Genomic DNA, 15,578 nt, shown 5'->3' with positions numbered 1-15,578 from the left:
TGCAATCAGGGGGCAAAGCCCAGGAGCTGTCAGTGGGTAGGAGCCCAGAGCATCCTCCCAGTACCCTCTGTCCCACTCACCTGAGGGTACCATCCCCACACGCCAGCAGGTAGTAGAAGACGTTGAACGTGGCCTCACTGGCTGGACGTCGGGCCACACGCAGCTTTTCCAGAAGCATGGTCTGCAGCACAGCATAGAGGATGTGTAGGCCGGAGGGCAGGCCCAGGTCAGGCTTTCCCAACCAGGCCCGTGGCAATGAGCAGCTGCATCTTATTCTCCAGGAGCTCAACCAGAGGCCAGATAACCTCATGAGCAAGCGTGGGGCAGACCCCAGAGCTGAGGAAGATCACAGGCCCTGCCACCCCACCCAGCTGCCAGGTATGGTCTTCCTAGGGAACCAGGCAGTTGTGGTGAGCTCTTTGATGAGCATGGAAGGGAATCAGCCTCAGACGGGGTGGCCTTACTTTACTGACAGGCCAGTCCTGCCTGGGTCAATCAGGCTGAGAGAAGTTCCTGAGCAGGGGCCAGGGCCCCAACTAAGGTGTGGGCCACCCCAGGACAGGCAGAAAGCCAAGCCATGCCCCACCCAGGGCAGGAGACATGGGGGGTGGGCAGAATATGGAGGCTCCGGACAAAGCAGGACAGCCCTGCTGGGGCCGGGGTCCCTTTCGTTGGGGCAGAATCTCAGGAAAACGAGATGCAGGAGAGAGTCTGGTTTCTAGGCATGAAATCGGGCAGCCAGTATCTTACTACCCTGCATGTCCCTCACCTGAATAGAGGCAGAGGCCACCTGGCCAGCCTGGTCAAAGTCCAGGGAGAGGATCTGGGAGAAGCGGGTGGCGTTGCCATTCATGACGGTGGGGCTATTCCCAAAGGCTTCCAGGAGGGTGGACAGAGCCTGCCACTTGTCCACTGCAGAAGACAGGCCCCGGGGCTGTCAGGAGGGCCAGGCGCTGCTCACCCCCACCACGGGCTCCAGAGGCCCAGGCAGAATGGGAGGCCCAGCCTGTAGCTGCTCCCCTAGTACCCAAAGGCTCAGTTACTCACACCGGGACTGCTGGGGACAGAGGGGTTTTGAGGACACAGAGAGGCCAGGGAGGAAAAGAGCTGGTATCTTGGCAGGGCCTCCATCCCCACCTACATTTCATTCCCACTCCCTCTCCAGTCCCCATCCCCTTCTCCAGTGCCCATCCCCCTCTCCAGCCCCGCCCCTCTCCCTCCAGCCCCACCCCCTCTCCGGTCCTACCCCGCCCCTTCTCCAGTCCCCATCCCCTTCTCCAGTGCCCATCCCCCCCTCCAGCCCCGCCCATCTCCTCCAGCCCCGCCCCTCTCCAGCCCCACCCCCTCTCTGGTCCTACCCCGCCCCCTCCAGTCCATTCCGTTTCCCTGGTGGCCTCTGCCTCACCAGAGAACACCTTGTTCCCGCTGGTGCCTGCGATAGTGGCCAAATATTGCACCAGATGCTGGCAGCTGGTGGTCTTGCCACTGCCACTGCTGCCCAGGAGGATGATGGACTGGTCCTGACGGCTCATAAGCATCGCCCTGTAGGCGGTCTGGGCTACTGCGTAGATGTGGGGGGCCATGTCCTCCCGCCGACACCCCTTGAACATGTGCATCACCTTGGGTGTGAGAGGGATGGAAAGAAGGGGTGGGTGCTCTTAGCTGGCCCCATGTGAACAGCCCTTACTCCCAAGACCCACACCTTTCTGGGCTTTTCACTCCAGAGGAGCCAGAAGGTTCGGAGGCTAAGGTCATGCATGGAAAAGCAGATACTAGTCAAGTCCTGGCCTCTGTGAGAGGTTGGGGAGGGGGGAGCTTCTATCCCCATCCCTTGAAATGACTCCTCTCCCCAAGGTCACTGTGAGTGTGGACAGGAGCCCGGTGGGATGCCAAGTGGAAGAGGCAGAGCCGGGGAAGGTGGGCGAGGTGGGGAGGTAGAGGGTGGTGGGTCTATGGGGCCGCACCTTCTCTGAGTACACGGCCGGGGCCCCTCGGGGACTGAGGACCAGCAGGCTGGGGCCGGCGTATGTGTGCAGCAGGCTGGCGCCGTAGCGCTGGCGCAGCGTGTGCAGGACACTAGACTCGTTGAGGTACACCAGCGAGGCCAGATCCTCCAGACGGTCGCAGGAGGGAGCATTGGCCTGCGGGATGGGACAGACAGGTGGGCACTGAAGAAGCAGCAGATCTGTCGGCCGTGCCAGCAGACAGCCCGCCCAGCCTGGCACGGCCCCCCTCCAGTGCCCTCCACCAGCCTCCCGCAAACCTTCTCCACGTCATCCTCATCTACATCCAGGACGGCCCCATCGTGGTCGAGCTTCACGCGCACCTTCCCCTCAGGCAGGCTGAGCTCCTTGGATTTGAGCTGAGTGGCTGCAGAGCAGGGACAGACAGACAGACAGACAGACAGACATGGGCCTGGGAAGCCGTGCCAGTACTCTCTGGGCCCTTCATGGTCCTGCCTTCTCCTTACTGTGCCACCAGCCTCTCCTCGTGCACCATCCAGCCCTGGCCAGACCCAGAGGCCCACCAGCTGCCCAGTCCTGAAACCAGAGAGGCCCAGGCACCTGCCCACTGGGCCTCCCCAGACTCACCCAGCGAGAAGCCATCCTTATGGACGAGCCACACCTTCTCTGTCTCATACCAGGCCTCCTCGGCTGCGATCTGCTCTTCTGTCTTCACCTGCCGGAGGGAGGGGAAGGACAGAGAGTCTGAGCCTGTTCTGGAAAGCAGGCAGGGACAGCAGGAGAGGAGATGCGTGACGGGAGGAGCTTCCGGATGAGCCACTGGGCGAGGGGGATGAGAGACATCAGAGATGTTAGAGAAGAAGGCGGGGGAGTCAGGAGCTCATGGTGGGTGATCCTGAGGAGCCCTGAGGACAAGGACACAGGACTAGGGACCCCACCAGCCCTGAGAGTCTGGAAAGACAGGGACACGTGGAGGATGTGCCCAGGAGACAGCAGATCCCAGGAGAGCAAATCACCAGCCGCCCTCCTGCTCCCTCCCCGCGAAGCCTGGACCATCAGTATTCTGCCCCCCCAGCCTTCACCCTGGGCTGCAGCTGCTGTGACCTCACAGGCCCAGCTTGTCCATCATCCACCTGACAGGCCCTCCTTCACCAAGCAGGGAAAAGTCACGTCCTCAGGATCTGAGAATGTCTCCCGGGGACTCAGTGCAAACTGATGGGAGGGTCTGGAGTCCTAGCCTCGTCCCTGGCCTTCCCTCCAGAGGATGCTCTCCTGGCAGATCTGTGTTCAGATGCACATGCCAGCGTACTGTGCCCCCTCCATCCCTCCCCGGAAGAGGTCAGACCCATATGGACGTCCTGAGGCCATACAAGGGCATGAAGCGGCGTGGCCGGGGACATGAGGCGGGGGCAGCACTGCTCTATCAAATACAGGAAGAGACATGCATGCCACACCAATAGACATGGACATGGGTATAAAGAGGCTGGGAGCCCCTGGAGGCCGAGGTGGTCACCAGTCAGAAAGAAGCATTCACAGGTACTGTCAGGGTGTGGGGCTGCCAAACCTGGCACCCCCTAAGATGACTGGAGCTGGGCAGAAATGGTGCCTGGGGAAGCTGGGCAAACAGGAGAGAGGCTCGGCCCCCAGGGCCCATCAGGGTCCTTTTGTCTTGTGGGCAAAAGGGCAGCAGGATTCATCCAGTGATCTTGTGGGGAAATGGTCACACCCCCCCCCAGGGGATGAGCAGTCCTCAAACTAGCCCTAACCCCTAACTCTCTGGGGGTTCCCCCACGCTCAGAGGTACAATTAGTCTCCCATCCTCCGTCCTCATGAGGCCTGGGGCCAAGGCATAGACACTGCTCTGTAATACTGATGCCCTGGGTGAGGGATAAGAAAGGACAAGGAAAAATAATAAGTATGTTCTCTGTTACATTTCTTGGAGCTGAAAGAAAAGGATCTGGGTCCTACTCCCAGAGTGGATTCCAGCTTCAGATCACTCCTCTCCCTTGCTTCAGCCCTCCCGGACTATAGAGTCAGAAAGCTGGCTAACAGCGGTCTCTAGACTCTGCACATCGCGGACCAGTGAAATTGCCCCTCCAACAGGAGGATCACCACCATGGGGCTGCCAGCGTTATAAGACATCTTAAAAAAAACAATACAGTATACTAATGCATATATATGGAATGCATGAGACAAAGGCTCAGGGCCGGGGCAATGGGATGACCCAGAGGGATGGGATGGGGAGGGAGGTGGGTGGGGGGTCCAGGAAGGGGAACACATGTAAACCCATGGCTGATTCATGTCAGTGTATGGCAAAAACTATTACAATATTGTAAAGTAATTAGCCCCCAACTAAAATAAATAAATTTATAAAAATAAATAAATAAATAAAATAAAAAGGCTAGATATTTATATTTGAAAAAAGTTGCCTTTATAAAACAAAATTACTTTAAAAAATATCATGAGACAGGTGAAACTTTTGTCTTGAATGGGCATGTTGTAGGGGTCAGATGTTTGGCCACTGATGACATCAAAAGATAAGGGCCTCTAACTCAACTAACTCCTTTAGGGCTAATCCGACTAGAGGTTCCCACACTGGCCAGCAGGGGGAGACAGAGGAAGCACTTCTTCAGACTCCAGAGTGGGGGTGGGGGCGGAGGTGGGGGTGGGGGCGCGCGGTAGAGATTCAGTCTTTTCAGCTTTCTCTACCCAGAACCAGAGCCACAGGAGCCTCGGGTTCGATCCCTGGGTCGGGAAGATCCCTTGGAGGAAGGCATGGCAACCCACTCCAGTATTCTTGCCTGGAGAATCCCATGGGCAGAGGAGCCTGGAGGGCTACAGTCCACAGGGTCACACAGAGTCGGACACGACTGAGCAAAGACACACACCCAGAGACAGCGGAAACTGAAACAGCTAGGAACTGACACTCTGGCCAGGCCCTTGGACTTCAGTGGCTGAGAACGTCACGCCACAGAGGCCTAGATGCTCCTCCAGGGCCGGACACAGAGTGGCGGGCCCATGTCCAGCTCCCGGCATCACCTCCCCCAGGGGGTCCCCCTAGATACCAGCTGGGAGCCAGAAGGGGAAAGAGGCCTTACACTCCAGCACGAGGCCCGAGCACAGACGCCAGCCCAGGTACAGGCTGGGGGTGGCGGGTGGTCACCGGAGGGCTCCCGAGGGGGGCAGGAGTGCCCTACCTGGCTGTGGGCAGGAGAGGCGGCCTCAGGGTCCAGCTGCCAGCAGCAGGCAAAGGAGAAAGAGAGACAGAGAAGAGGAGTGAAGACAAGTAGGCTGTCCGCGTGTCCCCTTCAGCAAGCACCCCAGGCCAAGTAGGGGAGAAGAGGAACGCAGCACCAATAGGTGAGGGGGCTGGCTGGGGCAGGTGCATTGTAGCCAGGTACGGAGAGGCCCTGGGTGGTGAAGAAACACTTGTCACCATCAGACTCCTTAGTGCAGATGCTCTGATCAGTCGTTCCCTGTGGCAGGTGGCAGCCTCCCTGCCTCTGGCCACAGTCTCTCCTGGGCTGGCCATCTAGTCCACTCTGAAACAGCCTCCTCTTTTGTGTTGCTAGGCCAGGCCATCTCACCATCCGCAGGGCCCGAGACCCTGGGGAGCCTGTGGCCTGATCTCCCGGGAACTGCCTAGTCTAGCTCCCCTGTAGCCACCAGACCCCAGCACGGGCTGTCCCTGGCCTCCAAATACCCACCCAAGGGTGCCACTCCCCATGCCAAGGGTGGTCTTTCAGAGCTGCCACCCCTGCGTAGCTCATCAAACAAGACCATCAGCAGCTCTATGTCTAGGACCCCTTCTTCAAAGTCCCACAGCACCCCTGCACCACTCCCGCCCCACAGGACGCAGAGGCTGCATCTATCCAGGTGCACCTGCCAGCTGCCCAAGGACCACAGACTGTGGACAGAGCCTGTGGCCAGCCTCCACCTCCCCATCTCGATCTGGTTACTCCAAGGCCTTTCTAGACACGAAGGGGAGGCAGCCAGGCCTTGGACCTTGCCTGTGAGAAATGGGCAAGGAGTTCAGAGCCCCACGTGGGTCTGGAGAATCAGGGCTTGATCAAAACAGGAGAGTGACTGCTCCCTGCCTCGCACCCACCAGGTCCTGGCACCGAGACAGGCCCTCCAGGGCAAGAGACCGGGGCCAGAGGAGCGGGCTGGATCTCCAGCCAAGAGGGGCCCCTCCCATGGGTTCCCAGGAGGAACAGGCCTCTCTGTGCTCAGACCCCCGCCGTGCCCTTCTCTCATTTCTCCACATGGGAAGCCCACGTGAGGGCCTCCAGGCCACCAGGGAGCCCCCCTTCCATGGTCGGGTGCTCCTACACACACGGACACACACAGTCAGGCCGGCATCCCCCGCAAAGAGACCAGGGACTGGGAACTACACATGAGAGGCGGCATTACTGGAGCTGTGAAGATCCTCTCGAGCCGCCGGTGGGCCTCCTCTGCGGGGGTCAGCCAGACCTCGGGGGCAGCTCCAGCCTAAAGGTCAAACCGCCATTAGTCCTGGCCCCGGGAACGTTAGGGGCACAGCACACCAAGCTTCTAGCTCAGGAAGCCACTGGGACCCCCGTGGGTAAGTGGAATAAGGTCAGCGAGGCAAGCAAGGCACCACTTTAAGCTTTTAAGCTATCAGATGAGAATAAAAGGGCTTCCCCGCTGTCTCAGAGGTAAAGAATTTGCCTGCAATGCAGGAGTCGTAGGAGACAGAGGTTCGATCCCTGGGTGAGGAAGATCCCCTAGAGGAGGGTGTGGCAACCCACTCCAGTATTCTTGCCTGGACAATCCCATGGACAGAGGAGCCTGGTGGGCTACAGTCCATGACTAAAGCAACTTAGCACTCACGCATGAGAATAAAAAAAAGGTGCCTGGGAGCTCCAGGGTTAATTCTTTCCACCATTTTTCAGCTCCTGGATGGCCCATTCTCCCATGCATCCTCTGGCCCCCACCCCGGGCCCAGGAAACACATGGCTGAATTCCAGATCAAGGCCCACCTCAGCCCCAACTCCACCCTAGAGAGAGGCAGGGGGCCAGAGAGCCAGAGGGAGGGCAGCCGGCCCAGGACCAGGCACATGACCCTTTCTGGCTCCTTGGAGGTTCTCCTTAGGGGCTAGCAGTTCACCTCACGACCAGCCCATCTGGCCAAAATGCCCCTGCCAACTCCTGAGTGCTAGGTTGTCACTTCCCTGAGGCAGAGTGGGCCAGGAGGGATGGAAGAGCTGCGGCTGCTTCCCTCTCAGTTCTGCAAAGCCCAGGAAGAATGGAATGGGGGGCAAGGCGGGTCTGGGACCTTAGGAATCCTAGCAGGTAGCAGTCAGAGGCAGGCCTCTAGGGCCTGGGGGACAGGACAGGCCTTTAGGCAGTGCCCTGCCCCCACATCCCCGACTGTCCCCTTCCAGCCAGAAGGAGCACAGAGAAGCGGTAGTGAAACTTGGCACGTACCCCACTCCCCTATGCAACTCCATGAGGCCCCAGAAGGGTTCACAAAATGGCAAAGCTTGAAGAGAAATGCCCCCCAACCCAAGGACCAGCCAAGCAGGCATCACCTTCCAGGGAAAGGGGCTGGATGGATCGTCCTCAGTCCTCCCCGTGCCTCTCAGCTTCCTGTCCCACCCGGAGGGCACTCTGTGGAGAGATGGGAACCCCAGATCCAAAGGGGGACCACTGTGCTCCTTTGCCGCTCAGGCCTAGAGTTCCTCAAGAGTTCTGCTGCCAGAGGGGACAGCAGGGGACAGCTGTCCAGGCCTGAAGAAGCCGTGAGGGCAGGGGTGGCATCAACAAGCACTGTTATCAGCATCACTATGTGCTCACTTAGGCGTGGCTGACTCTCTGCGACCCCTATGGACTGCGGCCCGCCAGGCTCCTCTGTCCATGGGGTTTCCCCGGCCAGAATACTGGAGTGGGTTGCCATTTCCTTTTCCAGGGGATCTTCCCAACTCAGGGATCGAACCTGAGTCTCCTGCCCTGGCAGGTGGGTTCTTTACCACTGAGCCGAGTCATCGTTTCCTCGTGGAAATAATGTATTTGGTCACGGGTTGCTGCTCATTATGTACATCATATGACACTCCCAAATACAAAACTCACTCATTTCCAAAATGCTTGTGGCCCCAAGGGCTTCAGAGGAGAGACGGTAGATGGATGTGAACCCCATGCGACAGAGGAAGGCTCAGAGATGCTGAGGGCCCACAGGAGTGAGGGGCTGGGGGCAAGGTGTGAGCACAGGCCACCTGACCTCAGAAATTCTTTCTACCCTCACAGCGATCTGCTAAGACTCTGACCAGCGGCTTGGGGTGTGGCATCTCCCACTGACATGGTGCAGGGCTCAGGGCCAGGCCCTGCCTCCCACGCAAGAGTGAGAAAAGAGCAGCTCCACGCGGTCAACAGGGCCCCTGGGTTCTGGCGTTCGTAAAGGAAAGCCATGCAGCCCTGCCATCGGCACGTGGCCCGGGCCCAGCTTCTTTGCAGTCATGCGGGGCTTGTGCAAAAGAGCCTGGGGAAGCTGACTGCCAGCCCTCCATCGAGGGCAGTGAGGGGACCGGGCGGTTAGTGACACACTCAGGTACCTCCTGCTGCGCGTCAGGGACTGCTGACTTGTTCGGCTGCAATCCAGTGAGGTTCAACTTGAGGTTTGGGCCAGCAGAGCCTGGGTCCGCCAGCTCTTCTGGCGGGGCTGGGGAGCCTGGTTTTCCCGAGGAGCCTGGCTCCTGGCTGGAGGGCTTCTCCGCCTTCCCAGGAGACTGCCTGCCACGAGGCTTGTGGTCCTTGCCCCGGCCCCGGGACATCAGGCTCCGCAGGCCCATGGAGAGCTCATCCTTGGGTGCCTCCTTCTTTGCTTCGGGCTTAGGCGGAGCAGGGGGTGCAGGAGGGGGTGGTGGCTTGGGGCCAGGGGCTGCCTTTTCTCCCTTCTTGCCTCGAGCTGGATGCTCAGGGGATCGGACCCCTCTGCCCGGAGGCTCCTTGGCGCTCCCAGGCTCCTCACCAGGCAGCACCCTGCTCACCACCTTCCTCACTGCGTTCGCCACCCTCTTCCGGGACAGGCCCTGGGCCTCCTCGCTGGGGCTGTCCGCTGAGGTAGCCGCCGGGCCATTCATGGCTGGGGTGGACACGGGGCTCTTGGCTCTCTGGGGAGGCTCGGAGGGCACAGGGCTGGTGGAAGGCTGAGGACTCTTAGATGGGCCACTGCTGACCTTTGAGCTGCCCTCTGGCTACAGTCACACAAATACAAGGAGACATTAGCAGCAGGCCTGTGTCCCTGCCCACCCTACCCAGAGGAAGTAAGAGGCGTGCCCTCACGCCTGGTCATGGAGGAGACCTTCCATTCATTCAACAGACAACACAAGCTCCAAGAGGCCGCCCCAGGAAGCCCACGTTCTATCTTCCAGACAGAACAATTGCATCGAAGAGTTTAGCTTCTCTCTCCCACAGAGCACAGGCAGGTCACCTGCTGTCTATCTCCAGGCTGAGCTTTGAGAGGCCCGCACAGGATATCCAAAGGCCCAGGAGGCACCCCAGCATTATGGGCTTCCGTCAGGATAGCAGTCAAGCTCGGATCCAGGGAAGCCCACTCTCTCACAGCCCAAACACAGCAGAGATGTAGCACGGTGAGGCCAAACATCCATTCCTACCATTGAATCCTGCGCCTACCTCTGGGGCTTCCTGCCTCTGTGGTCCTCCTATGACCTGGCTTTCTCAGCAGTCAGCGCCAGAGCCTGCCCATCCCAATGAAAACCACAGCCAGGAAGGAATTCTCAGCCCTCAGACATGCCAAGCCTCCTCCTTCCCGACTCCTCTGGTCTGTGGCCACCATCCGCCCCTCACCCGCGCTCTCCAGGGCTGCGGAAAACCAGTGCTGGCCCAGGAAGCTTCCACCTCAGCCTGTTTTCTGCCACTCTCCCTGCTGTTTTCCTTGTGCAAACCTCTCAAGGGCTGAAGACCTCCTGGCTCCCAGAGTGTGCATGGGGAATAACAGGAGGAAGAGGGGGCAGCTGCGGCACTCAAAGGGTTAAGCACTCAAGCAACCACAGCTCCACTCTGCTCAGAGCTGGGGCCCTGGCTCAGCCCACTTCTGGACACCCAGGAGTCCCCCAGAGATGCTGTGACATTCTGCCTGGTGGGGACAATCTGCGGTCCCGAGGGATTGCCACTGGGCAGGGGAGACTAGGCTGGGTAGTATGGCAGGGCAGTTTCCTGCAAAGACGGCCACCCTGCCTGGGGCAGCCAGGTCAACCTGGGGGCCCCTTGCTGGTCAAGTAAGGCCCTGCCATTCATGAGATGTGCTTGAGTCCTCCCAGTGACCTTGGTTCTAGGGTGTTCCTGGGTACCAACCTCTGAGAGGGGCTGGCAGCCACTCTGCCGAAATGCAGGAAGGTGCTCAGGGAAGTGGACAGACCTCTGGCTGCCCTGTGGACTAAGACCCATGTCCTGAGCAGAGCTGAGCCAAGAGACCTCAGCCCAGGCCTCAGCGGCAGGAGTGGCCCTGGTGCAGGGGTGGGGAAGGGAGGCCTTGAAGGGGCCTCCTCCTCAAGCTCTTGGGTCAAGAGTGTTCAGTGGCATGTAGGGCCCCGCAGAGCTGATGTGACCCCCGCTGCTGGGTCCCACGCTCCACTCCCTTCTGGCTTTCCTCCCACACCCTCTAACTGAAGCTGATGATGACAACGATGATGCTAGTAACTGCTAACATCATACGAAGCTTATTATGTGCCAGGCAGTCCTCTAAGCACTTTACATCTAATTCTCCCTCCAGAGCTGGCATGCTCTAAAGCCCCTCCCTCACAGATCTCAAACATACCCCTTTGAAATCACCCTGGCCTAGCAGGACTGCTTACAGATCAGGTAGAAGCCGTTAACACCTGGCTAATCAAATCTCCACCCAAGGAAGGGGGACAGGGGGAAGGCAGGCACCTTCTGGGGTAACGAAGTATGGATCTGTTCTGTGACCCAGCTGTCCCGGAGCCCTGGGCGCTCCTGCCCGCTGGGCCAACAGCAGCCCTCGCCTACCTGCACATTTCTGGACCTGGCTGCTGTAGAACCCTCTCCCCTCTTGCCTTAAAAGTGTCCAGCTTTATTCAGGGTCTCTGTCCCTTTATTCTGCCTCTGTCCCGAGGCAGAATGACTGGTGGGGGTTATGGCACCGGGTGGCTGGCACCTGCCTCTGGGTCGCCTGCACCGAGCAGCTGACGGGGTCTTGGGAAGAGATGGCAGCAGCTGCAGTGAGATCCCTCCCCACCTTGTCTTGTACCACCAGAGCAGGACACAGAGTCCCAACAGCTGAGCTCTCATGTGACGCTCGCCCACCTAAGAGTGATCCCACCCATGCCTCTCCAGCCCCAGAGAGTTCAGGAAACCAGGACCATAGGAAGGAATGAAGGAAGGGGGGTTAAGGAGAGGTCCCCAACATGCCTGGCACTGCCATATCCTTCACACACCCCAGGTTGGCATGACATTTGCTGTTCTTCCCATCACTTTAGTGGCCTTCCCTCTAGCCACCCCACACAGGAAGGGGCATGCTAGCAGGCCTGCCGGCTCCATGGAACTGCCTCCCAGACACAGCCCGCCTGGACACACAACTCACTCACTCACTCACTTTCTCTCTCTCTCTTTCTCACACACACACACACACACGGGTCTGGGAGAACCACTTACAGCCCCTTCCTCTTTGGCAGGAGGGCCAGGCTTCGGGAGAGCTTTGTCCTCCTCTTTAACCTGAGGAAGCAGACAGAAGAAGTCACTGGCAGGTCAGAGGTCAGGGTAGGGAAACCCGGCAGTGAAAGCACAGGAGGAAAACATCCAAGCTGTCGCTCCCTCGGAGAGGCAGAGCTTCTGAGTGCTTAGGAGTCCTGGGGCTCCGGACCTGGGCAACAGTTATCCCACCCTGGGGTCAAGATTGTCCAGTGACAGCTTCAAGAATGAAGCATCTCTGTGGGGGATTAAAGCCACGGATCCTTTGCCCTCACTGATCGAACATGTGGCCCACGTGGGCTGCCTACAGAGGTCCACCCATGATAGTGACATCATGGCCTTGCTTATAGGAAGCATCCAGCGAGTTCAACTCAGGCTGAACTACAAGAGCCATTCCCAGCTCAAACAGGAGGTGGTCTGAACAAGAGCCCCCTGACCCTGGGACTGAGGCGGGGGAAGAACTCCAGTGTATGGAGCCGGCAGAGCTCAGTGTGGGGTGAATAGGCGGCCCAATCAGGCTGGCCTCTAGGTCAGTACGATTTCCCCAGCACAGTCTGCATACCTTTCCCACCAGCCAGCTGAGCTCTGGCTGGAGACAGGAAGTCGGGCAGAGGCAGGAATTCAGGAGACCAGATATCTTCCCAACCTCAGACCCACAGAACTCTGCCAACCATGCAGTTGAGGGAGGCAACCCCAAGGTTGGGGAGGGGTGGAAGGGGGGAAAGGAGGAAAGATGCCTGGGCTCTGGGGTCTGTGCCCGGCCTGGGAGCTGGCTGGCCTGAGTTAGAGAGGAGGAGCAGAGTCAGGGGCAGACGGCAGCGACCATAACGTATCTGGGAAAAGAATAGACACTATGGCCGCTCTGATGGTTCTTTCAGCTCAGAGCCTGGCTCAGAACAGATCCAGAGGGCCAGGCCTCCGGTCTGGGTGAGCCTTCTCCTCTCCCCCTCACTAGCTTCCCTCCCTTCAAAAGCTCAGGCAGCCCAGTGGCTTTCATTTCTCTCTTTCCCCAGTCAGTTAGGAATAGAGGAAAAAGACAGATCTGTCACCAGGGACAGGAGCATGGGAAGGTGTCCTTGATTCCTAAAGGAAAAGAACCTTAGAAACACATGCAGAATCATTTTAATTATCCACCTGGGGGGCTCTCCATGTGTAACTAGGGTCAGAGGCTAATTTTGAGCTCTAATTAGCAATGCCTGGGGGCACTGACCAGCGTGATGGCTGCTGCAGTTTTAAAGCTAATAGCCCATAGAGCTATTTTCAGTGGGCTCAAGATTCAAAGTTAGTTCACACTGCCACGGACAGAAGGAAAAAGCCATTATTCATCACAGCGGATGCCACAACTTTAGAAATTTGGGACTGGAGCAGAGAACAGGCAGAGAGGGGCTGGTGGAGAGGAAAGGAAGGAGAGTCTAGGTCTGTACCTGACGTCCTGCAAAGGCCCATGCCGCCCATCCCCCATCACACCGTGCATTAGCTCCCGGGCACACAGGTTAGAGGGTCAGCGAGTGTTCACACACCACCCAGACACACTCATTACGGCACGCAGTGCTGTTAGCTTGGGCCCAGTGATGGCCCAGACTCCAAGTCCACTCCGTGTCCTTCACCAGCTCCAAGTCTGTCTTCCTTCTGGGTGGCTCAAGCTTGGGGCCCCAGGGGTCTTTCCCAAGTGGCGAGGCATGGCAGCCCCCTGAGATGGCTGGGACACCAGACCCAGCTCTGAGCTCAGGTCTGGATTTAGCCTGAGGGTGACTCACCGCCCCTCCCCCACCAGAGGGTTCTGTTTGCTGGAGGTCATTGCCCAGCTGGGGACTGTGCACAGCACAAAGGCACGCGCAGGTCTGCAGCCTGAATCACCCTCTGGCCCCAGGCAGCCAACTGGCCCGGCTCCCTATTCCTGGCTCCTTCTTGCCCTTCCCATCACAGACCCCAGATTCGGGGAGACCCAGTTCTGAGGCCTCAGAGCCAAAGCCATTCCCAGCGGCCCCTTCACAGCAGCTCAAGTGCCCAGGGGTGAGTCAGAGCAGCGGCGGGGTGCAGAGGGCATGAGGGGTTAACTTGGAGGGGCACTCATGGGACAAAAGGCATCTCGGCTTACCAGAGGTGGAGCTCAGGGGAGGAGCATGACCCAGAAGAGGAGCCCATCCAGGCAAGAAGAAGGAGTTCACGGCCCCCCTGATCCTTCTTCCCAACCCCCCAATACACATGCCCCAGTCCATTGCCAGGTCCCAAAGCTCCCTCTCCCACCAGCCAGTCTCCTGCCTGCACACGCCATGCCAAGCATAGAGGAAAAAAAAGCACAAAAATTTTGAAATATAACTTTCCTTTTGCTCCCAGAAGGCAAACCTTGATGAAAAGGCCATGGTGCCGAAAGCAGCCCACAGCCTGGGTCAGAGAAGAAACGGGGGCAGACTCTCTCAGGGGCTTGGAGTCTTCCTAAAGACCAGGACCTGCCGGGACAAAGACTGTGGGCCACAGGGGAAAGGAAGAATGGAGTGGAGGGGGAAGGATTACAAAGCTCAAAAGGTCAGAGAAGGAGTAAGGAATAAAAGATTAGAGGAAAGAGAACACAAAGTGAGGTACAGGACCTCGACCTTCCTGTCCCGGGCAGCTGTGTGTCCTTGAATAAACCGCTTCACCTTTCTGGGCCTCTCCACGGCATTAGGGGATGGGCTAGTCCAGGCAGTGGCTAAAGTCTTTTCTAGGTCTGGTACCCTAGGAATTGGGGTGAGGACAGGCACGTGTGTGCATGTTCAGTCGTGTCCAGCTCTTTGCAATCTCATGGATTATAACCCGCCAGGCTTCTCAGTCCATGAGATTTTCATGCAAGCCCTTAATTCAGTGAACCTGCAGGCCTGGGAACCAGGAGGGGATTAAGGAAGGACTAGGACTCCTGGCTTTGCCTTTTACCTGCAACTCACCAGCACCTGCCAAGGGTAGGAGGCCTGGTGAACAACAACAACACAGCTGCCCCGTCCGGGGTTTAGAAGCCAGAGTGAGTCCTCCTGAAACTCAACAGGTGGAATCTGCCTCAGCCCAGGGAGAGGTGTCATCTCAAGAATCTCTTCAAGTCAGGGGAGTTTAAACTGGTTCATTCTTATTCTTGTTATTGTTTAGTTGCCAAGTCATGTTCGACTCTTTTCGACCCCATAGACTGTAGCCCTCCAGGCTCCTCTGTCCATGGGACTTCCCAGGCAAGAATACTGGAGAGGGTTGCCACTTCCTTCTCTGGGGGATCTTCCCAACTCAGGGTTGAACCTGCATCTCCTATACTGCAGGCAGATTCTTTATCACTGAGCCACCAGGGAAGCCCATCACTCTTATTCTTACTTATCATGAATTCATAGCAAAGAAAAAGAGTATTTTGTCTTCAGTGAATTATTTTTAATTTGCTTTACTTCTATCCTATTCGTTGCTGTTTAGTGGCTAAGTTGTATCCAATTCTTCTGTGACCCCATGGACTGTACACCACAGGCTCCTCTGTCCATGGGATTTTCCAGGCAAGAATACTGGAGTGGGTTGCCATTTCCCTCTCCAGGGGATCTCCCTAACCCAGGGATCGAACCTTTGTCTCCTGCATTGGCAGGCACATTCTTGACCACTGAGCCACCAGGGAAGCTTCTACCCTATTATCAGGTCATATTCGAGATTTTAACTTGGCTTGTTTAATTCATCCTCATTCTCGGATGCCCTTCTCCAGCTCTCCCATGTGTCCAGAGAGGAGCCCGTCAGCCTCAGGCTCTGAGGACACTGGGCTGCCTCCACATCAGCCACTCCTCAGGAGCATCCTTCCAACCACAGACGTAGGCTTTTCACTGGAGGAAATTTTTTCTATGGCTTCTGTGCTCAAGTGCCTGGATCTTTTCCTCTCTTCATTATCACTAGATTTCAACTAAAATTAGAATCAATAAACACCTGTCTTTGTCC

General features: G+C 57.8%; 1 protein-coding gene across 19 annotated transcripts in view; it reads right to left on the bottom strand.

Annotated features, from left to right (window-relative positions):
• The window catches only part of MYO18A (myosin XVIIIA), a 100,723-nt gene that overhangs the window by 43,811 nt on the left and 41,334 nt on the right, over positions 1 to 15,578 (bottom strand). For 4 of the 19 annotated variants that reach the window (XM_081580281.1, XM_081580282.1, XM_081580284.1 and 1 more), the window contains 6 exons: positions 2,592 to 2,679; positions 2,264 to 2,370; positions 1,965 to 2,141; positions 1,406 to 1,619; positions 770 to 912; positions 81 to 181 (listed from right to left, as the gene is read on the bottom strand). In XM_081580281.1, coding sequence (XP_081436407.1) covers positions 81 to 181; positions 770 to 912; positions 1,406 to 1,619; positions 1,965 to 2,141; positions 2,264 to 2,370; positions 2,592 to 2,679 — 830 coding nt within the window. Of the gene's footprint in view, positions 1 to 80; positions 182 to 769; positions 913 to 1,405; positions 1,620 to 1,964; positions 2,142 to 2,263; positions 2,371 to 2,591; positions 2,715 to 5,062; positions 5,198 to 6,377; positions 6,456 to 8,526; positions 9,179 to 11,615; positions 11,678 to 13,184; positions 13,379 to 13,971; positions 14,102 to 15,578 lie in introns of those variants that run through there. The other 15 variants (XM_081580271.1, XM_081580274.1, XM_081580279.1 and 12 more) reach the window with 13 other exon arrangements.

This window comes from Giraffa tippelskirchi, chromosome 3 (assembly GCF_054371585.1).
Source record: "Giraffa tippelskirchi isolate mGirTip1 chromosome 3, T2T-mGirTip1v1.2.pri, whole genome shotgun sequence".
Classification (NCBI taxonomy): Eukaryota; Metazoa; Chordata; class Mammalia; order Artiodactyla; family Giraffidae; genus Giraffa; species Giraffa tippelskirchi.
The sequence above is the reverse complement of the archived record's forward strand: the minus strand, read 5'-3'. Positions and strand labels throughout refer to the sequence as shown.